Source organism: Rhinolophus sinicus, linkage group LG18, assembly GCF_036562045.2.
Source record: "Rhinolophus sinicus isolate RSC01 linkage group LG18, ASM3656204v1, whole genome shotgun sequence".
Classification (NCBI taxonomy): Eukaryota; Metazoa; Chordata; class Mammalia; order Chiroptera; family Rhinolophidae; genus Rhinolophus; species Rhinolophus sinicus.
Genome location: NC_133767.1, coordinates 1,335,309 through 1,354,666, shown reverse-complemented (window position 1 = coordinate 1,354,666; position 19,358 = coordinate 1,335,309). Strand labels below are relative to the sequence as shown.

Sequence of the window (19,358 nt, the reverse complement as noted above, 5' to 3'; positions counted from 1 at the left end):
GGCTATTGCTTTGCAATATGTACATATATCAAATAATCATCCTGTGCACCTTAAACTGATACAATGTCAACCATATCCCAATACAACTGAAAAAAGAAAGGGTTCAGATGGTACATTTTGTTACATATGTTACATGTATTTTGTTACATATTTTTTATTAAATTGATTGGGATGACAATAGTAAAATTACATAGGTTTCAAGTGTGCAATTCTGTAACACATCATCTATAAATCATATTGTGTGCTCACTACCCAGAGTCAGTTCTCCTTCTGTCACCATGGATTTGTGTTACATATTTTGTTACACATATCATGCCACATATGTTACATATATTATGTAACATTTGATGTAAATTTTATGTTACAGATATTATGCCACAATTAAAAACTTCTTTTAAAATAAATAAATAAATCTTACCTACAATGATAGACGTCAGACAGTGGTTCCTTCTGGAGTGGGTGTTTTCTGGGAAAGCGTGCAAGAGAGTTTTCTGGGGAGCTAGAACTTTTCTGTATTTTGATTTGGTGGAGGTTACACAGGTGTAGACCTATGTACAAACACATTCTATATAGGCTTAAAATTAACGTACTTTATTGTATTTATGTTATATTGCAACAAAAACTTTTTTTGTGAGGTAGCTGCTTGTCTTTTCTGGTCGAGTTTTCCTGGACAGAAGTGTTCCCTCCTTACCAGATGTGAATGTGTTTCCCAGGGGATGTCATACAAACAGGTGTAGTGTTAAAAGCGTGGGCTCTGGACTCAGACGATCTGGGTTCATGTCTTAGTGTGCTGCCAGTTTCTAGCACAAACTTCCATGTTTTCCAAGTTACAAGCTACAAAGCCTTTTTGCAACTTAGTTTCCTCATCTGTAGATAATACAGGAATCACACAGCAGAAACATCAATGCATGTAAAGTGTTTTTAGCACAGGACCTGATTCACCATTAGTATCTAATCAATATTAGTTTTTTTTCTCATTTACTTTTTGTATTATTGCAAAGTATACAAAACCTAAAATTAACCCCTCATTTTAAGTGTCCAGTTCACTGGCACTAAGTGTATTCACAGTGCTGTGCAGCCATCACGACCACCCAACTGCAGAACTTTCTCATCTTAAAGTGAAATTCTGTATCAATTAATCCATTTGCCTCTCCCACCCCAGTTTTCAAATTGTGGTGAGATACACAAAACGTAAAATTATCTTAACCATTTTCAATGTACAGTTCACTGGTAGAAAGTATATTCATGTCATTGTGCAACCATCACACTATCTCCAGACCTCTTTTTATTTTGCAAAACTGAAACTCTCTAGCCCATTAAACAATAACTCCCCATTCTTCCCAAGCACCATTCTACTTGATCTCGAAGAATTTGACTACTCTACGTACCTCCTGTAAGTGTAACCATACGCTCTGTCTTTCTGTGACTGGCTTCTTTCACTTAGCATGACGTTCTCAGAGTTCATCTCCGTTGCAGCGTGTGCCGGAATTTTCTTCCTTTTGAAGGCTGACTAATATTCCACTGTGTGTACAGACCACATTTTGCTTATGCATTCATCTGCTGGTGGACACTTGGGGGGGTTCCACATTCCAGCTACTGGGAACAATGCTGCTGTGACGTTGGTGTAGAACTAGGTCTTCCAGATCCTGCTTTCACTATCCCTTTGTTCTCAACCTAATTGTATCTTTGGATCTAAACAGATTCTCTTGTAGACAGCATATAGTGCGATCATAGTTTTAAAATCCATTCTGCCCATCCCTGTCTTTTGTGGAGAGTTTACATGTAAAATAATTAGTGATAAGGAGGGGCTTACTTTTGTCATTTTGCTGTTTGTTTTCTGTGTGCCTTTCAGCTTTTTTATTTCTCATTTCCTGTGTTACTCTCTTCTTTTGTGTTAAGCTGATTTTTTTTTTTTTTTGTAGTGAAACATTTTAATTTCCTTCTCATTTCCTTTTGTGCACATTTTGCAACTATTTTCTTGGTGGTTACTATGGGGATTACATTTAATACCCTAAAGTTAAAATACTCTAGTTTGAATTTGTACCGGCTTAACAACCTACAAAACTCTGCTCCTGGACAGTTCTGTCCCCACCTCTTTTGGTCACCAGTGTCACAAAATGACGTCTTTGTACATTGTATGTCCCAAAACATAAACTAATGTTTTTATTTTTATGATGCATTAGTCTCTTAAATGATGTAGAAAACAAAATGTGGAGTTACCAACCGTTTTCACGGCAACACTAGCTTTGTTAATTGCCCTATATTTACCTTTTCTGAGATCGTTATTTCTTCTCACGGCTTTGAGTTACTGCCTAGTGGTCTTTCATGCCAACCTGTGTGACTCCCTTTACATTTTTGCACCGACGGTCTAGGGGTAAAAAAGTCCCCAAACTTTTGTTTTTCTTGGAATGTCTTCATTTCTCCCTCACGGTTTGGAGGCCAGTTTTACCATTTATATGATTCTTGGTCAATTTTTATTTTATTTTAACACTTTGCTTAGATCAGTCTACTGCCTTCTGGCCTCCGAAGTTTCTGATGAGACATCTGCTCCTCATCTTCTTGGGGGTCCCTTGTATGGGACAAGTCACTTTGTCCTTTCAGCTCTCCCTGATTCTGCTCTTCCTCCCCTGCACCCCGTTTTCCACATTATCTCGGGTAACCTTTAAAGAAAATGGGAATCAGATCAGGCTTCTCCTCTGCTCTCAACCCTCCGATGGCTTTCCATGCCCCAGAGTGAAATCCAACGTCCTTACCACGTCGTTGGCAAGGCCAGCCACCTTGCTGGCGGCGTCCCGTAGCTGCTCCCTCCTCTCTGTGCCCCCCACCCAGCAACAGCGGCGCCCTGACGCTTCTCCAACACGCCAAGCACACTCCTTCCCCAGGGCCTGTGCATTTGCTGTTTTCTGTGTCTGGAACACTCTACCCTCAGGTAGACCCCCGACTCAGCCCCTCGCTTCATTCAAGTCTCTGTCCCCTTATAAGGGATTTCATTCCTTTGCCACGCTTTCTTTTTCTTTACAGCATATATCTCCACACCACCTAGTATTATTAGTTTATCGTGTCTCTTCCCCATTGGACTGTAAGCTCTACAAAGGCAGACTTTACTTCTGTTTTATTTAATGTGTGGAACAGCACAGAGTAGGTGCTGTTCGAATGAACAAATGAACGAATGAGTGGACGAAGGCAGGCACCATGTAGCCAATTTATCCATATATGTTTTTTTTACCCCCTAAGGAAGCCAGAATGTGGATATTTAGGTAAAATTCTACCCAACATGAGCCAAAAAGTTTTTAAAAATTCACTAGGCAGGCTAAAAACTGTAATCAAGGGCCTCCAGTTTGAGACCCCTGCCCTGCAGGGACGTAGGTCATAGGTCGGGTGGGGACTGTCCTCGGATGATGCAGCCCCTCCAGGAACCCAGAGGTTGTTTGGTCCCCCAGGCCCTCCTCTGGTCATCAGCCCTTGATCCCCAGGCCCCATCAGGGACTGTTTGTTGTTACAGACCAAAGACATCCAGAGCACCTCGTTCAAAGGCAGGATGTGGGCTGCAAGCTTCCAGCTCATCGGTTCAAAGGAAATCGACTTCAGCAGCAGTGTCTCCTGGGAGGTTTTCCCAAGCCTCCCTGGGAGGGGATGGGGCCTCCTAAAGGACTAATAATAGACAGGCACATCCAATTTCCCAAACACGCATGTCCATCTTAAAAGTGCATGCTACTTTTTCCCTCGTTACCTTGGAATTACTACGTGGGGAGGGACATTCTATTAGGACAGCCTTTGCTCTTCACAGGCCACTTAATAACGACTTGCCGCTCCGCAGCGTCCAGGCAAAATCATCACAGCAGGCCCTGAGCATCCTTACGTTCAGGGTTGCTGGTGTGACTCCATCCTTTCCTCTTTCAGCCCTTTATCACCGGTGTGATTTGTAGTTAGGCCGGCCTGACCACCGTCCTACAACCTGTGACTTGGGGGGTCTATCTTGATCAGGCTGAGCCTCAGATGCTTGTCCACAGTGAGTTCTCAGACCTGCCCAGGGTTGCTGGGAGGACCGAATAAGGCAGAGTCAAGGGCCTGACTCCCATGGTCCCTGCTGCTTGTCATCATTGAACACCTCCTGACACGGGTGGGTCTTATAAGGGGGTGCGAGCCCTTTAGTTTTTCAGTGACGCGTTTGTTCACACACTCACTCGTTTAACCAAAGTTCATTGAGCTCCTAGGAGATGCCAGGCACTGAGCCCGGTGCTGGTGACACAGGGGAGAGCGAGCAGCGCCTGCTCTCAGAGCCCAGGGGTAGCGGAGTTCGGTGTTCAGAATTCATCTGATGCAGTGCGGCCTTCCCGAGCGGGGGTGAGGGGTGGGGGCAGGTGCGGCTGTTTGGACGGAGCGCACGCGCAGGGCGCTAAGGCACAGTGCGTTTCTCCCCTGGACAACTGTTTCTCTTGGTTACCTTTCCCTCCTGCCGTCCAGGAGACAGTCCCAGTTGGATGGTTGTGTGTCTCTAACATCGGTAGCCCTCGTTAATCTCCCTCCTTAACAAATAAAGGAAGGCCCAGATGCAGCAGTGTGGGGCAGCTGGCAGCATTTGGAGAGATTTTAATAGTATGGCTACCTCTTGCTATTCAAACTCAGAAACCACAAAGACTTTTTTTCCCCAGATGGTGCACAGATAGGACTAGCATCGGGGATGGGTCAGGAATTAATAAGGTTGAGGAAACAGGGACCTAGTACATCACCCTCCGCATTAGCCCCTTTTACAGTTGAGGAAACGGATTCTCTTTGTGGAGAGGATGGACAGAAGGTAGGGAGCTGTCTTCTAGTTGGTCGGGCAAGCAAAAGCAAGCGTTGTCTTTGTGGTGGAGTTTTGCATGTATATAAAATGAAGATCCCTCTTCCCCTACCTCCGCAGTACGTGTGTGCGGCTGTTTAAGTGTGTGGGGCCTCAAGCCTTTCTGAATGAGTGACAGCGGGAGACCATCCTTCCATGAGACGCGTGCAGAGTGACCAATAGGATGGATGGAGGGGGTGGATGGGTACCAGTCTCTGCAGAGTTCGGCGGCCGGGGGGGGGGGGGGCATCCGTCGCGCCCACACTGTCCACCCTCCAGCCCCCGCCCCCGTCGGCCCCTAAGCGCACCCCAGGGTCTCATCTCCTTAATGCCGCCCTGGGCCGAGGACGACCTCGGGGGCTAGGCTCGGGTCTGCCGAGCGCAGGCTGCGATGCCCGCGCCGCAGCGCTGCGGCGGAGAGCACTTCCCTGGGAGGCGGGCAGCGGCGGGGCGCCAATATGTAAAGCAGCTGGCGGCGCTGGGCGGGGCCTGGGAGCGATGCAAATGAGGGGGCGGGTCCTGCCGGGACCCCGCCTCCCTCCCCCGCAGCTGAGGCCAGCGGTGCCGAGCGCAGCTGGACGAGCGGCGGCAGCTGGGCGAGTGACAGGCGCAGCTCGGCGCGCGCGGCCGCCTCCTCCCGCGTCTCCCGGCCGCAGCCCGCAGCCTGCGGCCCCGGGCCGGCCCTTCGCGGGCTCCGGCTCCCCGCGCGCAAGATGGCTGACCCGGCTGCGGGGCCGCCGCCGGGCGAGGGCGAGGAGAGCACCGTGCGCTTCGCCCGCAAAGGCGCCCTCCGGCAGAAGAACGTGCACGAGGTGAAGAACCACAAATTCACCGCCCGCTTCTTCAAGCAGCCCACCTTCTGCAGCCACTGCACCGACTTCATCTGGTGAGGGCGCGCGGGCGCGGGGCGCCTTCCCGGGGCCCCCAGGGCAGCGCGGGCGCAGGGACCCTCGGCGCCCCCGGGGAGGAGCAGCCCGCCGGCCCCGCGGGTCCCCTGTCCCCGGGCCCCAGACGGCCGGCCGCCCGGCGCCTCCTGCCCGCTCCCTCCCAGCCGCCTCCCGAGCGCCCCGGGGCCGCCCGGAGCGCGGGGTCTGTCCCTTTCCGGAGGCCAGCGCCCCGAGTGCCCTCTCGCCCGGGTTCCCTATCTCGCCGCCTCCTTCCCGGCTCCAGGCGCCCGCACCCCTCCCCTCCTTTCCGGGGGCAGCGCCCCGGGTGTCCTGTCTATCTCCCTGCGGGCACGGGCGCCCTTTCCTCCCCTGTCTCCGGGGGCAGCGCCCCGTGCTCTCTCGTCGCGCCTCCCTGAGGAGGGCCCGGGCCCCGCTTCCCACTCCCTGGCCCTCCCGGGTCACTTGGCAGCAGGCCCCTGTCTCCCCTGTCACTCTAGACACCGAGAGTCCCCTTTCCCTTCCCAGCCCCTCAGGGAACGCCGCCGCCGCGGGGCCCACTTCCTCGCGCCCCGAGGGTGCTCGGGCCACCCTGCGGGCAGATCTCCCGCCTGCCCTCCGCCCCCACCGCGGAGGAAACGCTTCCCCTGACCCGCCACCTGGTGGTCGCAGCCTCCTCTCTTCTGCCTTCTGAGGGGAGGTGGGAGATACCGCCGAGCTCCCCACCCCTCCCCTGCCCCCCAAAGCGGAAGACTCTTGGGCACCCGCCTGTGGCTGGGAGGTTGCACCTGGGCTGGGGGGCAGGGGGAGGGCGGTGACTGTGGGGCAATGAGCTGGTGGCTGGGCCCTTCCGGCTGCCTGACATGTCTCTTTCTGCCTTGGCAGGGGCTTCGGGAAGCAAGGATTCCAGTGCCAAGGTAGGCTGTGGGGGTCGGGGTGCCATTTGTGGGGCGAGATGGTGTAAAGGACTTTCTAGAGGTCACGGACTTAGGCAGCGTGCTGGAATCACGTCTGTCCGAGTGACCCCCCCCCCAAGTTAGGAATTCACCACCACAGAAGGGTCCATTTAAGGGGTGTGTGTATATATGGGGCTGTGATGCTCCATCCAGGAAAGGCCAGGGGAGCTGGGCAGCCCCACATGCCAAGGGAGTGCAACCCCCGTTTCTCCCTACCTTCCCAGCACCGGGAGAGTTAAAACGGGTCTGTCAGTACTGCTTCTGGAGGAAGTGTTTAGGGCGGGGGTGACTGGGAGGACCCGTCCCCCCCAATTCTTGCCCTTCCTCATCTCAGAGTGAGGTGCTGCCTCTTCCTTTGCCTCCCAGAGGTCTCCGCAGGTGGCTGCCGCCTCTGCAGATGGTGTGTCCCCTGGAGTGGTGACTGTGGTTGTCCCCTGGGCCTCCTCGCTCTCTGAAGGAGGTGTTTCCAGATGGGGTGCCTCTCAGATCCCAGTTTAAGTTGCCCTTTCTTCTGCCTGGATACGGGAAGGCCTCCCCATGACTGGTTTCCTGGGTCCTCGCATCTGGTTTGAGCTCCCTGACGCCCCCCAGGGAGGCCCAGCCGGGCCATGGTCTCCTGTAAGCAGCTTCACCTGTCTCTGGTTGCAGATTCGCTCGCCAGGGCCAAAGCACCTGCAGGCTTGTTGGGCCCGTCGGCTGTCAAACAGTTTTTGAATTTGAGGTCAACATTTTAGAACTGGGAGGTTTCAAATACATACCTGCATCTCTGCCTTCGTGGGCTGAGAGCTGGCCCCACGTTCTCGTTAGAACAACCCTTTGGAGCTGAGAGCGGCTGTTTGCACAGCTGGGCACACAGGCCCGGCTTTGTCTCCGTTGATCCCACCCAGGCCGGCTTCACCCATTTCTGGTCCCTGTAGGCATCTGGGTTTTCAGTTTCCAGTCTGGAAAGGCCTCGCTCTCCCCCCCAATTTTAGTCTAGGTGTGGTTGAGATTGGTGAGGGATGTCTGATTTTTGGGGTGTGTCTTAGGGGCAAATTGAGCACCTGGTGCCCTGGGTTTAGATCTGGAAAGTGTTTGAGTGTTGATGAGCCTGAGATGGGACTTGACACTGATTGACAGATGGTTTCGTCTTGGTTCCTCCGCCCTCCAGAAAAAGTGAAACCGTCCCTGTGAATGGGTGGCATTGTCAGTTGCACAGAATGCTCCAAGCATGGCACTGCAGTCTTCTGAGACCCCTGTGTCCTCTCACCTGAGATCTGGGGCAGGGCCGGCTCAGTCAGCAACCCCCGTAGGCCCGCCCAGCCTCTCCTCCGAGATTGGGGCTCCCAGTTTCACGCACTGTGCTGGAGGGCTCCCCAAATCCCAACCCTTGAGGTCCTGGGGCACAGTTTCATTGTCTTCTAGAGCTTGGATGGATTGTCCCTCTAGGAAAAGGCCCTGGTGTCTTGGGGCCAGACAGCAGGGCAGGTGTTTGAGCTCACCTTTCACTTCCAGGAATCTGTTTCTCTTTGTGTCCTGCTGAGGACGGGGGAGATTTGGAAACATTTTGACTGCTGCTGCCTTATCCCTCCTGTGCCGCAGTTACAGGTTGGAAAGTCACGTCAGAATGTGCAGGTGACGACACATCTGAAGCAGGAGATCCTTTCTTTCAAAGTCTGGAAAATGATAGGAATTTTCTGGTGTAGGGAGAGCAGAGCAGAATTAAGGTTCTAAGGAAATATGGCCACTTCCTTAGGCCATATTTTTTTTTTAATCACCTTTCTCTCTCTCCTCTCCCCAAGAGGCAGCATGGGGTAGTGGGCATATGTATAGCCTGTCACTGTCACTTTGAATCCTGGCTTTGTGAGTTCTCAGCCATGTTCCTTAGCCTTTTAGTACGTCGGCTTTCTCATCTATAAAATGGGTCCAACAACGGTTATCTACCTTAAAAAGTTGCTGAATGTCTGAAAGTGGTTGCAGTACACAAGGGGCTCGGACCAGAGCTTAGCACATAGTAAGCACTGAGAAAAATCTCGGCTCTTAGGGTTGTCCCCAGACAACCCCAAAGGGGGGGCAGCTGGTGTGAGAGAGAGAAGACCGGGGCTGCAGGCTTGCTTTGCTGTGGAGCCCATTGCCAGGTGAGAGTCAGAATCCAGCTGTGGATATCTGGTCACCCTCGATCATGGCTTTGGCCGTGTATTCCATTTGGGCTGGAGGGGGAAGGAGCAAGTGAGGGGATGGGGCCATCCAGGAAGGGGGAGGCGATCCCCACAGACACTCAGAGTCACCTGGGATGAATTGGCACCGCGTGCTCCCTCCTCCAGCGAATCTCATTCAAATAGGATCCACATTTTCTAGAAGATACACAAGGTTTTATTCTCACCTCGAAGTCAGGAATCCAGAGCCCAGGGCCCTTGCTTGTTTCCTTTCAGTTTTCTGCCCCACCATCCCAGGCGTGACAGTGACCTTATGGTCCGAGAAGGATGCTAGAGTATCCAGTCGTCACATCCTTATTCCAACCAGCAGGAAGCAAAGGTAAAGAAAGGCACTGTCCGTCGTGGAAATTGCCACCAGATTCTCCTGTTTCTGTGCTACTAGCCGGCACTTAATCACATGCCCACACGTTGTTGCAAAGGAGTGTGTGGGAAACGTCATGTTAATTTCAGGTAGCTAGTAGCTGAAAGCAAGGCGTGCGTGCGTTGTGCGTGCGTGCGCGTGCGCGCGTGTGTGACATTACAAAAGTGAAAGGGGAGGGGGATATCGTCTCTGCCGTTCTTGGCTAGGAGGTGTGTGGGATGATCGTAAGGCGAGGAAACCACTGAGCCTCCATGCTCCATGGTGCTGCCATGGAAACGGGACGCTGGGATGGGGTGACAGAGGACGGGCAGGAAGTCCATAAACCATGGGACATTGGGATTTCCGCGTGCCCAGGGGAGCTTAAGAATGGGTTTTCTTGCTTTTGTCCTGCTAGAGGACAAAACTCCAGTTGACTGCCACATAACTTCTCCCTTTTTGTTTGCACACTGTCAGTTTTTATAAAAACCACTCTCTGTGAGGCAGTTTAAGGCTGCCTCTGATGGTGGGGAACTGGGGCCCAGAATCCCTGTTATGAAACTGCCTCAATTCTGGGTTAGAAGTGGGACCCCCCCTCAGGGAAGCAAGGCAGACCTCTCTGTTATTCTTCAGAGGAGCCCAGAAGCTGCGCTTCCAACGTCGTTAGGACGAGCCTTTGGGTGGGATTAGACCCTTACCCCAGAAGCTTTTGCAGTCTGTCAGAGAGGAAAACTTTTTTTTTTTAAAGGAAGTCACTTTAGTCAAAGTAGAGAGGCAACAGAATACAGAGATTCAGAGTTCATAGCATGGCGTTGGAGTGAGGTCGAGCTGGGTTGAATCTCTGCTCTGCCACCTGCATGCTGTGTGACCTTTGGCAAGTCATCACCTACAGTGGCCTTGATTTTCCCATCTGTGCAATGGGGCTAATAGTACCAACCTTATAGAGAGGGTGATGTGTCAGACGAAGGAGTCATACTAAGTGCCAGTGACTCTAAGCGAGACGATCATTATTACTCGATGAGCTGCAGGAAACCGTGGGACAAAGTTAATTCTGGAACTCCTTAGATGAGTGTACCCCTCTTGCATATGGGGACGGGTTTTCTTCCTAGGTGTGTTTCCTCATTGACTTTGGGTAACACTCAGTGTCTGCGCCCGGACAGCCAGCCTCGTTCAGAGTATCTTTTCTCACCGCTGTCCTTGTGAGAAAGATCTAAACTTGTCATGGAGTCTCTCAAAAAACCCCAGTAACTTTCTGACTCTGAAGACCTCGCACTGGTGATTACAGTGAGTAAACCTGCTCTTCCCTTTCCTGTGTCGATGAAACAACATGTTTTTAAGCCTTCTAATAGAAATTATTCTTAAAAAACCCCAAAGCATGGCAGGGACCCAAACATTGCTGTTTTCATTAATACCAGCTCCGTAGAAGACAAGTTCGTTTTCGTCTGTAGTTAACGTGTATAGATTCGAATATGCACTTTTAAAAAAACTGCCAAAGATGAATCACAGCTTAATTTTATTTTTGGCCTTGTTTTTCCTATGGACGTATGATACCCTGCATGTCAGGTGGAGCTTTTTCAAGAAAATCATAAAGAAGACCTATTTGTGTGTGTAAGTGTGAGTGTGTGTGTGTGTGTGTGTGTGTGTACGTGTGTGCGCAATTACCAGGTCAGGCTGCAAGTTACTGGAGTTTGCTTCTCTCCTTTCCCAGAGGCCTGGGAGTGAAACCCCGCTCCGTTCTGGCTTATTCTGAATATGTCTGGATGGTTCTATGTGGATAAAAAGGCAGAGGCTTTTGAACTTTAGGTTTGATGATTTGACATTTAAATTTTTCCCACCTGAAGTGGGATTTCAGGCCCAAAGTCTCAACTGAAATAAAAATCTGTAGGTGGGTTCACGTTGGGTCTTTAAAAGGAGGGTTGACTTGTTGGAGGGACAGCAGCAAATTAATTTTGAGCCTTGGTGCATTCAGGGACAGTCTGAAGCTTTGTCACTGGGCAACAGATTGCCGTGCTAAGTAAATATGGAAAATATGACCTTTGAAAATCTAGTTGATATGGCGTAAGTTTCTTCGAAACTAATTAAAAAATATATATTATTTCCGAGTGCTAATGATACTCTAGGTACCGCCCAGAATCAGATACAGAATGTTTATGGTGTATGTCGGCCAACAGAGAAAACGGTACAGAGACGGTCACTAGTCACAGCATAAACTGGAGGTTTGAAAATAATTATACACATCCTTGCTGTTGTGGTCTCTTCTTTCCTCTCTCTCCTCACACACACACACACACACACACACACACACACACACACACAACATTAACGTGCCACAGTTTTGAGGCTGTGCATCTTCTCTGGCTCCTTTTCACTGGTAGTCACGTTACTAAGTACAATTTAAACTCCGTGTTCTGGTGTTTTGACTCCACTGCAGTGGATTCTTGGGGGGTGGGGGGGTCAGCTGAAAACCTCATCATCTCTGGCTGATGCATTGAAAAGCTGGGTCCCTTTTCATTCTTGGCCGTTCATCTCATGTCTTGGGTTCTTTGACTTCACTCATCCAATCTTTCCAATGCAATTGTGTGATATTCTAAAGATGGACTGTGGGCCTTTTTATAGAGTGTACAAAATCCAGTGTTTACATATGGCATTTGGAGGTGCGATGGCTGCTTGAAAATCTGGTAGGAAATTTGTATATTTACCACACGTAGCTATTTGTCTACCTGTCCATCCATCCATGCACCCATCCATCTGTCCATTTATCCTTCCTCTCTCCCTCCCTCCCTCCTTTCCTTTTTCCTTTCCATTTATCCATCCATCACCCATCCATCCATCCATCCATCCTTCCGGAAAGCATTCACTCACTAAGTTCTGTGTGTCAAGAACTATTTCAGATGGTGGGAATACAATGGTGCATAGATTAAGACGGTCTTTATTATTACAGAGCTTACAGTGCAATGGGGAGATGAGACATTCTACGAACCACCACACCAACCTTTAATTTCACTTTTGTTACGTACTTTGAAGAGCCCAGGGCGCTGTGGGGATGTCTAATGGGATACTAACCTCCGCCATGATTGGGGCGGGAGTCAGGGAATTGTTTTGGTCTGGGAATTAAAACCCAAAACCCAAAACCGAACTTCCCATGAGGTGATTGGAGAAAGTCTCAATTGTCAAGGAGCCAGAGCTGAAAGGTCTGTGTGGTGAGAGGGCTCCTGTGCTGGACGAAGACACACAGGAGGGCTTATCTCTGACATTGTGTAGAGAAGGTCTGGCTCTTTATTCTGCCGTGGCTGCAAGATGAATATTTCGCAGAATTAGGTGGTTGCCTTAAGATGGCTTCTCTCTCCGTTTGACAGACAAGAGAACTTCATCTCCTTTTAGCTAAGAACTCCGATAATGAGCTGACTTCCTTTTTGTTCAGGGATTACAGTTTGAGATGGCGGTTCCAAAGCGGGGAAAACAGACCATTTCAGAGGAGAGGGAGCAAGTCTGAGCCCATAGGTTGAGAATAAATGAGAAGAGAGAGCCAAGCATTTGAGTGAAAGGCCTCTGTGAGCTGAACGCCAGTTTTCGGGGGCACAGGGTTCCTGGCATGGCCTCCAACTGCGCTCCTCGCCCTGGATCCGTGGCTGCCATCTCCAGCGGCTCATTCCTTTTGCTTAGGTACTTTCTCTCATTGGCAAGATGACTTTAGTTTCACAATAAACGGCGTTGAAATACACTCATATAGAGAAAGATCCTTTGTCAATTCTCTTCCCATCTTTCTGATTCCATCACAGAGAAAGTCTCAGTTTGGTGCTAAGATGTCTTGAATACACACCTGGCACTTAGTTATTGTTCTTTATTGGTTTTTATTATTATTATTATTATAAAGGAACTACAGGGAATTGTGAGAACATAAAGAACGGTTCCTTTCTACCTGTAATTCTCCCTGCCCCCCACTTTCACCTAGTGTTGAGCCGGGTCCTGTTCTACCTCGGGGCTTAATTTCGTACGGGCTGTTCCTCGTTGTGAACAGGGAAGGGGACCTGTCCTGCCTGGGAATGACTGTCAGTGTTGGGAGGAAGCTCGATGTTGCAAAGGAATGCAGGGGACAGCACGCCAGGCTCTGGCAGGGTCTGGAGGAGACGGTAGCTATTATTCAGGAGGGTCAATCTTTTTTTTATTGCCGTTGTTACTGTCACTGTTGGTAGTGCCTGCTGGGTGTCCCCTTGTCCCTCAGCCCACGTGCAGAAAGCTGCCCTACTGAGTCAGAGGGGGACTCAAACCCGATCCCCTCCTGCTGACTCCTGGCATTGGCTGAGTACATGGATCAGCTTAGCTCAACAATAACCATGTTCTTGGGGGCAATTCTAGACTCTTCTCTCACCTTGCCACTGCCCAGTGAGCAGACTTTGGGCTTCTAGACATGCAGGATAAATTGGGCTTGAGAGTGCAGGCTCAAAAGTCAAACAGATCTGATTTCAAATCCTGGCTCTGTCTCTCTGGCTCCATGACCTTGGGGTGGTGAAACATGGTCCTCTCTTTATCCGTCCATCACCCATCCATCCACCCACCCACCTATCCACCCATCATCCATCAATCCATCATCCACCCATCCATCCACCCATCATCCATCCATCCATCCACCCGTCATCCATCCATCATCCATCCACCATCCATCCATCCATCCACCCGTCATCCATCCATCATCCATCCACCATCCATCCATCCATCCACCCGTCATCCATCCATCATCCATCCATCCATCCATCCATCCATCAATCCATCATCCATCCATCATCCATCCATCCATCATCCATCCATCATCCATCCATCCATCCATCCACCCACCCACCCACCCCATCCACTCATCCACCAATCCATCCATGCATCCACCCAGCCATTCTTCCATCTATCTAGCATCCATCCATCCATCCACCCCATCCATTCCTGCATTCATCCATTTCTCCATCCATGTAGCCATCTGTCCATCTACCCATTCATTCAGAAAACATTAATTGAGTCCCTACCATGTGTCAGGTCCTATTTCAGGCCCTGGAACGTGAGCAGTGAACAAGAAATACATTGTATAATGTCAGGTTGCAACATGGGCTTTGACAGAGAAACATAACACTTTCCTTGACCTTGAAGAGCTTCCTGGTCTTTCCAGGGGAAACCAGCACATGGCCAATTAGTTCTGATACATAAACGAAAAGTACTACACCGAGGGTGTAAAAACACGTTGGATGACATCCTTTATCCTGGAAGGGGTGGCGGAGATTGCACAGAGGAGGTGACATTTGGAAGAATCTTCCAGCAGGAGTAGGAGTTCCCAGATTGACAGGGGGGTGGGGGGCCAGGGAGGGTGTTTCAGGCAGAACACAGCACGGGTTGAGACATGAGCAGAGAACAGGGCACACGCAGGGGACAGGAAGGAGGTGTGTGAGGGAGGGTGTGTGGTGGGAGATGAATGGCAGGGCAGAGGCTTTGGACCTTGTGAAGGCAGTACAGTGACTAGAAAGTGGTTGTTGTCATTGCTTTAAAGTGTGATGTGGGGCCACTTCCAATGGCCACGTGTTTGCCAAAGAGGAGCTTGAGATGCATTTTAAAACAATAATTACAGTGACTCAGATCCTGAAATTCCAGGCTTGCGGGGTTGGAGGTCAGGGGTGAGAAACTGAAATGGTCATTTAGAGGCTGTGGGGAAGTGTTACCAGAGCCCCTGGGGGCTGCGGGTATTTGTCACATCCTAAAGAGACATTTGGTGTCAGTCATATTGGTGATTGATCTATTTTGGGAGGTGGCCACTGGGTTATTTTTATGGTTCTAACAGTAGTGTGATCTTTTCCCTGCATCCTTAGGTGCACGGGGCCAGAGACATGATTTTTCCTCTGAAAAGAACCCTCCCACTCCTTTGCTTCTTCTCTTTTGCTGTCACATCTCCAGTGTGTGTTTATAGAGCACAGGCGGCAATGACAGGGAAGGGTTTTTGTTTCGGAGACGGAAAGGCGTTTACATCTTGGCTTCTTGCTGTGGGAACTTGAACATGTCCCTTAAACTCTGAGCTTTTGTCTCTTTAGAGGTAAAAGGTAATGATGAAGTGCCTTGTTTGTGGGGCGCAGGTCAAGTGTTTCCTCGGCACCTGACGTCCAGGGAGTGCTGGCTGAACAGTGTCTGTTTCCGTTATTCTGGGGGCTGGGGGCTGTCTAGTCCTTACCGAGTTGATGATCCTGGTGGGGAGGAAACAGGACTGCTCCTGAGTCCAGGAGATGACGCAGGAAGCGATGTGTTGCTCTCCTGAGGTCGGGACCATTGGGTGCAGCTTTCAGCGGATCTGAGCCAGATGCGCTTAGCTGGGGGTTGGCTGTGATTTGAACATGGGTGAGTACAGTGCTTTCCACGGAACCATTTCCCAGCTTTCGGTGCTTTAAGTTGGGGGAAAGCTCCAAAAGCTGATTTGAAACCTGTGCCTGCCCCATCTGCTGCCTTGTTTTGAAAATGCATTGATGGCGTTTCAACTTGAAATAAATCTCTGACCGTTTCATCCTTTAAATTTGCGGCTCCCTTCAGGCCTTGGATGGAACGTTCACGGGCTCTTTGGGGCTGAAGAAGAAGCTGACGAGTAGTGTGGGCGAAGCGGGAGGGGGAGGTCTGCAGGGCTGCCTCTTGTCTCGTTGGACTGGTGACTTCTGGGATAGCCCTATGCTAAAGGGCTTCCTTCTGTCCCCAAAGGTGGGGTCATGCTTTACAGCTTGGGCGGTGCTGCAAATGAGAATTTTGATAGTTACCTGGATTTTGGCGTGCGTAGGAAAAGGTATGGCTGGGGGTATTGATAAGTCTATTTGGGCCAAGGCTGCACTTCGGGAAGCGGCACTGGCATACAGAGTGGGGAGGCACCACTTTGGATTTCGGGCAGATACGCAGCTTTTTGGTAACCAGCTTTCTCTCCTTCCCAGGATCAAGCCCAGAAGCCTTAAATGAGTTAACGTCTTTGCCTGACCTGGGCCCTCGCTCACCTCCCCTTGTACCACCTTTCCACTCACGTTTAACTCTCTAGCTGGAGACCTGACTCGTCTTCCTCAATCATGACACACCCCTGCCCACCCCAGGGCTTTTGCACATGCTCTGTCTTCAGCGCGAATCGCTCCCCCCTCTCTCCTGCCCCCGCTCACCTCCTACTCATCCTTCAGAACTGAGCTCAAATGTCACTTCTTCACAGACGCCTTCCCTGATCTTCCAAATCAGGTGTCCCCTTGTACGATCTCATAACCGCTTGTCATTTTTCCATTTTTTAATTGTGTATTTATGTAAGTTTTAGGATCTGTCTTCCCCACCACAGTTGGAGTTTCGTGAGAGTTGGGACCACCTCTGTCTCATTTCCCATCGTTTCTGGGGTACCTGGCTCAATACCTGGCACATAGCAGGTGCTCAATAACACTTGTTAAATTAATGAGGGTACAGGGGAGAAGTGACCCAATAGGGGGAGTCTTTTGATTTGGGTTTTGGTGCTCGTTTTGCGACAGCGCGATCTGTGATTTTTATAAAGAGTGTCTCACTTCCTAGTTTACAAGCTCTGATCATTTTTTTTTGGAACCGAGAACATTTGCCCTCATCAGACCTGTTGGGAAGTGATTTGTCAGAAGGAGGTGACTGCAGCAGTTTTAACTTTCTCTGTGAAGGTAACGATGTCTCCGCTGAAGGGCCTGCCTCTGTTCATCACGGACCCTGGTGGACGGAGTGAAAAGTCCCTTTCCCATCATATAAACTGGGAGCTGCCTATCTGCCCCCCAGCAGTGGACTAGTGGGGACGCAGGGGACTATTATGCAGCAGTGAGACCGAGTGGGGTACAGATAACAGTATAGGTGATGTCCCCAAGCATAACGTGAGCCGGAAAAGCCAGACCCAAGAGAGAACATTCCGTGTGATTCCATGCACTTGCAGTTAGGAACAGGTGAAAGGCGTCCTAGGTGATAGTGGTTAGGACAGTGATAACCCTTGGGGGGGCCGCTCAGGACTGAGAGGAGCCCCTGGGGGGCTGGCCATGTTGTTTCTCGGTCTGGGTGCCGGTTATAGGGCGTGTTCAGACGGTGAAAGTTCATCGAGCTGCGTACTTGTGCCCACTTTCCTGTTTCGTATATTTCACGTTACGAGCAGCATTTAAGAATCGTCACAGGCTGAATCCGAGAGAGGTGAGCTTGGGGCTTCCGTTGTGCACCCAGAAGTGAAATTCGTCTGGTCGCCCATTGAGGGACGGTGCCGTGTGTCTTCTTGGCGGGGACAGCTCCCATTCCCATATTGCCCATCGGTGACAAAGCCAGGGCACCGTGACAGTCTTCCCACCCAGTAATTGAGCTCTGTTAGTACCCCGGAAAACTTGAGCTGATAAGCTATTTTTAGGTCTTGCGTTTTAAGAATTCTATCTGAGTTGAGGTATTGGGAAGACTCTCTGAAAGCTGCTGTAACAGATAAGCCCTGACGTCTCTGCGGCTTGGCCGGAAGGGGTTACTTTTTCCTCACGGCTCTGATGGCTGTTGGTGACCCTGATCCGCTGGTCTTTGTGCTTCACTAGCTCCCTCTCCGGGCTGGTGGATGAGGAGAGGGTACCTCCGAAAGCGCTCACCGCCCTTGCAGCCTGGAAGGGACGTGTGCCACTTAGCGTCCCATTCTGTCGGCCAGAGCTCAGGCACGGGGCCATGTCAACTGCAAGGGGTCCTGGGACACACCGGCCAGCTCCCGGTCAGGGAGGAAAAGAAGCAGGTGTGAGTCAACACAGCAACCCCTTTCCAGCCCCGTGGCCAGTTCCCTTTTTTGTAAAAGATGTATTTAAGTGTGTTTTTCCAGGACCCATCAGCTCCAAGTCAAGTAGTTGTTTCAATCTAGTGGAGGGCGCAGCTCACAGTGGCCCATGTGGGGAGCCAACTGGCAACCTTGTTAAGAGCACCGCGCTCGAACCAACTGAGCCATCCGGCCGCCCCTGCCACCGTTTCCTTTTAGTTTCTGCGGGATGATGTATCCAGTTTTATCTGTCACTTGACTTCAGTAGAAATGCGATGTGAAACTCTAGACGTCTTTATCTTATCACACATAGGAGGGTGTGTTTTGGGGAGAGCTGGGTCTGTTTGTGTTACCAGGAGAGAAATAAAGAAGCATTCTTCTTGCTTTTCACTATGGGAACAATCTCGTCCTTGTCAGTATCTCCAGTCCGAATTGCCGCCTCTGCTGGTGGCCAGTGTGTGTCCCGCATTCTTCTCTTCCAGTCACGGGTAGGGTCACCCAGTCGGTCTCTGTCTTTTGCCCATGCGCCCTCTTTCCCATAGAAGAATCCTTTGGTGCTTCTACTTTGGCATATTGGACCGGACACCTACCAAGCCAACCATCTGTTGTGTAACAAACCACTGCAAACCTTAGTGGCTTAAAATAACCACCGTTTTTAGTTAGCTCTTGTTTCTGGGGGTCAGTCATTTGGGCTGGGCTCAGCTGTGGCCCTTCTGGTCCAGGCCCGATAGGCTGCTGCCCCCAGGCTCACACGTCTGGGACACCTGGGCCCTTTGTCCAGGTGGACTCTCACCTTCTGGTGGGCTAGCCGGCACTGGGTCACGTGGCGGCAGGTCACGTGGCAGCGGGTCACGTGGCGGCAGGTCACGTGGCAGCGGGTCACGTGGCGGCAGGTCACGTGGCAGCGGGTCACGTGGCGGGTGCGTGCCCTGGGCAGAGCCGAGGCTGCAGGGCTTCTTCCCGCCAGGGCTGCGAACCTGCACAGTGGGACTTGTGCCATAGTCTCTCCGTGAAAGCAAATCACACGCCTGTCCCGGAAATGAGGAGGACGCAGAGGAGGGAACACACTCTTCCTGGTGATGGGAGAAGCTGCAGAGCGTGTGGCGCTTTGGGGCACTTACCAGGCTAATTTCAGCGAGGACCTTGTGACGGCGCAGCTCTAAGACGTGAGGCCACCTGAGAAGAGGGCCTGCCTCGTGGGGCAGGTGAGAGGCGGGGCTCCGTGCGCCTGGGACACTGACCCCCAGTGCCATGGCTACGACCACTCCCACCTTTCTTCCCGTTACCGCCATGCGGGTCCTGCCGTGCGCCTGGCACCGCGCTGCCCGCCTGAGACTCGGAGCAGGAGGAGGGAGGGGTGCGAGGAAGGGACAGACCTGCGGGGGAATCTGTGTAACGCGATCACG

At 51.0% G+C, this 19,358-nt stretch overlaps 1 protein-coding gene across 2 annotated transcripts in view; it reads left to right on the top strand.

The window, feature by feature from the left end:
- Nucleotides 1-5,106: 5,106 nt before the first annotated feature.
- Nucleotides 5,107-19,358, top strand: part of PRKCB (protein kinase C beta) — a 214,530-nt gene continuing 200,278 nt past the window's right edge. The window contains exons 1-2 of one of the 2 annotated variants that reach the window (XM_074322926.1): nt 5,107-5,708; nt 6,592-6,623. In XM_074322926.1, coding sequence (XP_074179027.1) covers nt 5,536-5,708; nt 6,592-6,623 — 205 coding nt within the window. In that variant the 5' untranslated portion in view covers nt 5,107-5,535. The remainder of the gene's footprint in view (nt 5,709-6,591; nt 6,624-19,358) is intronic. The other variant, XM_074322927.1, reaches the window with a different exon arrangement.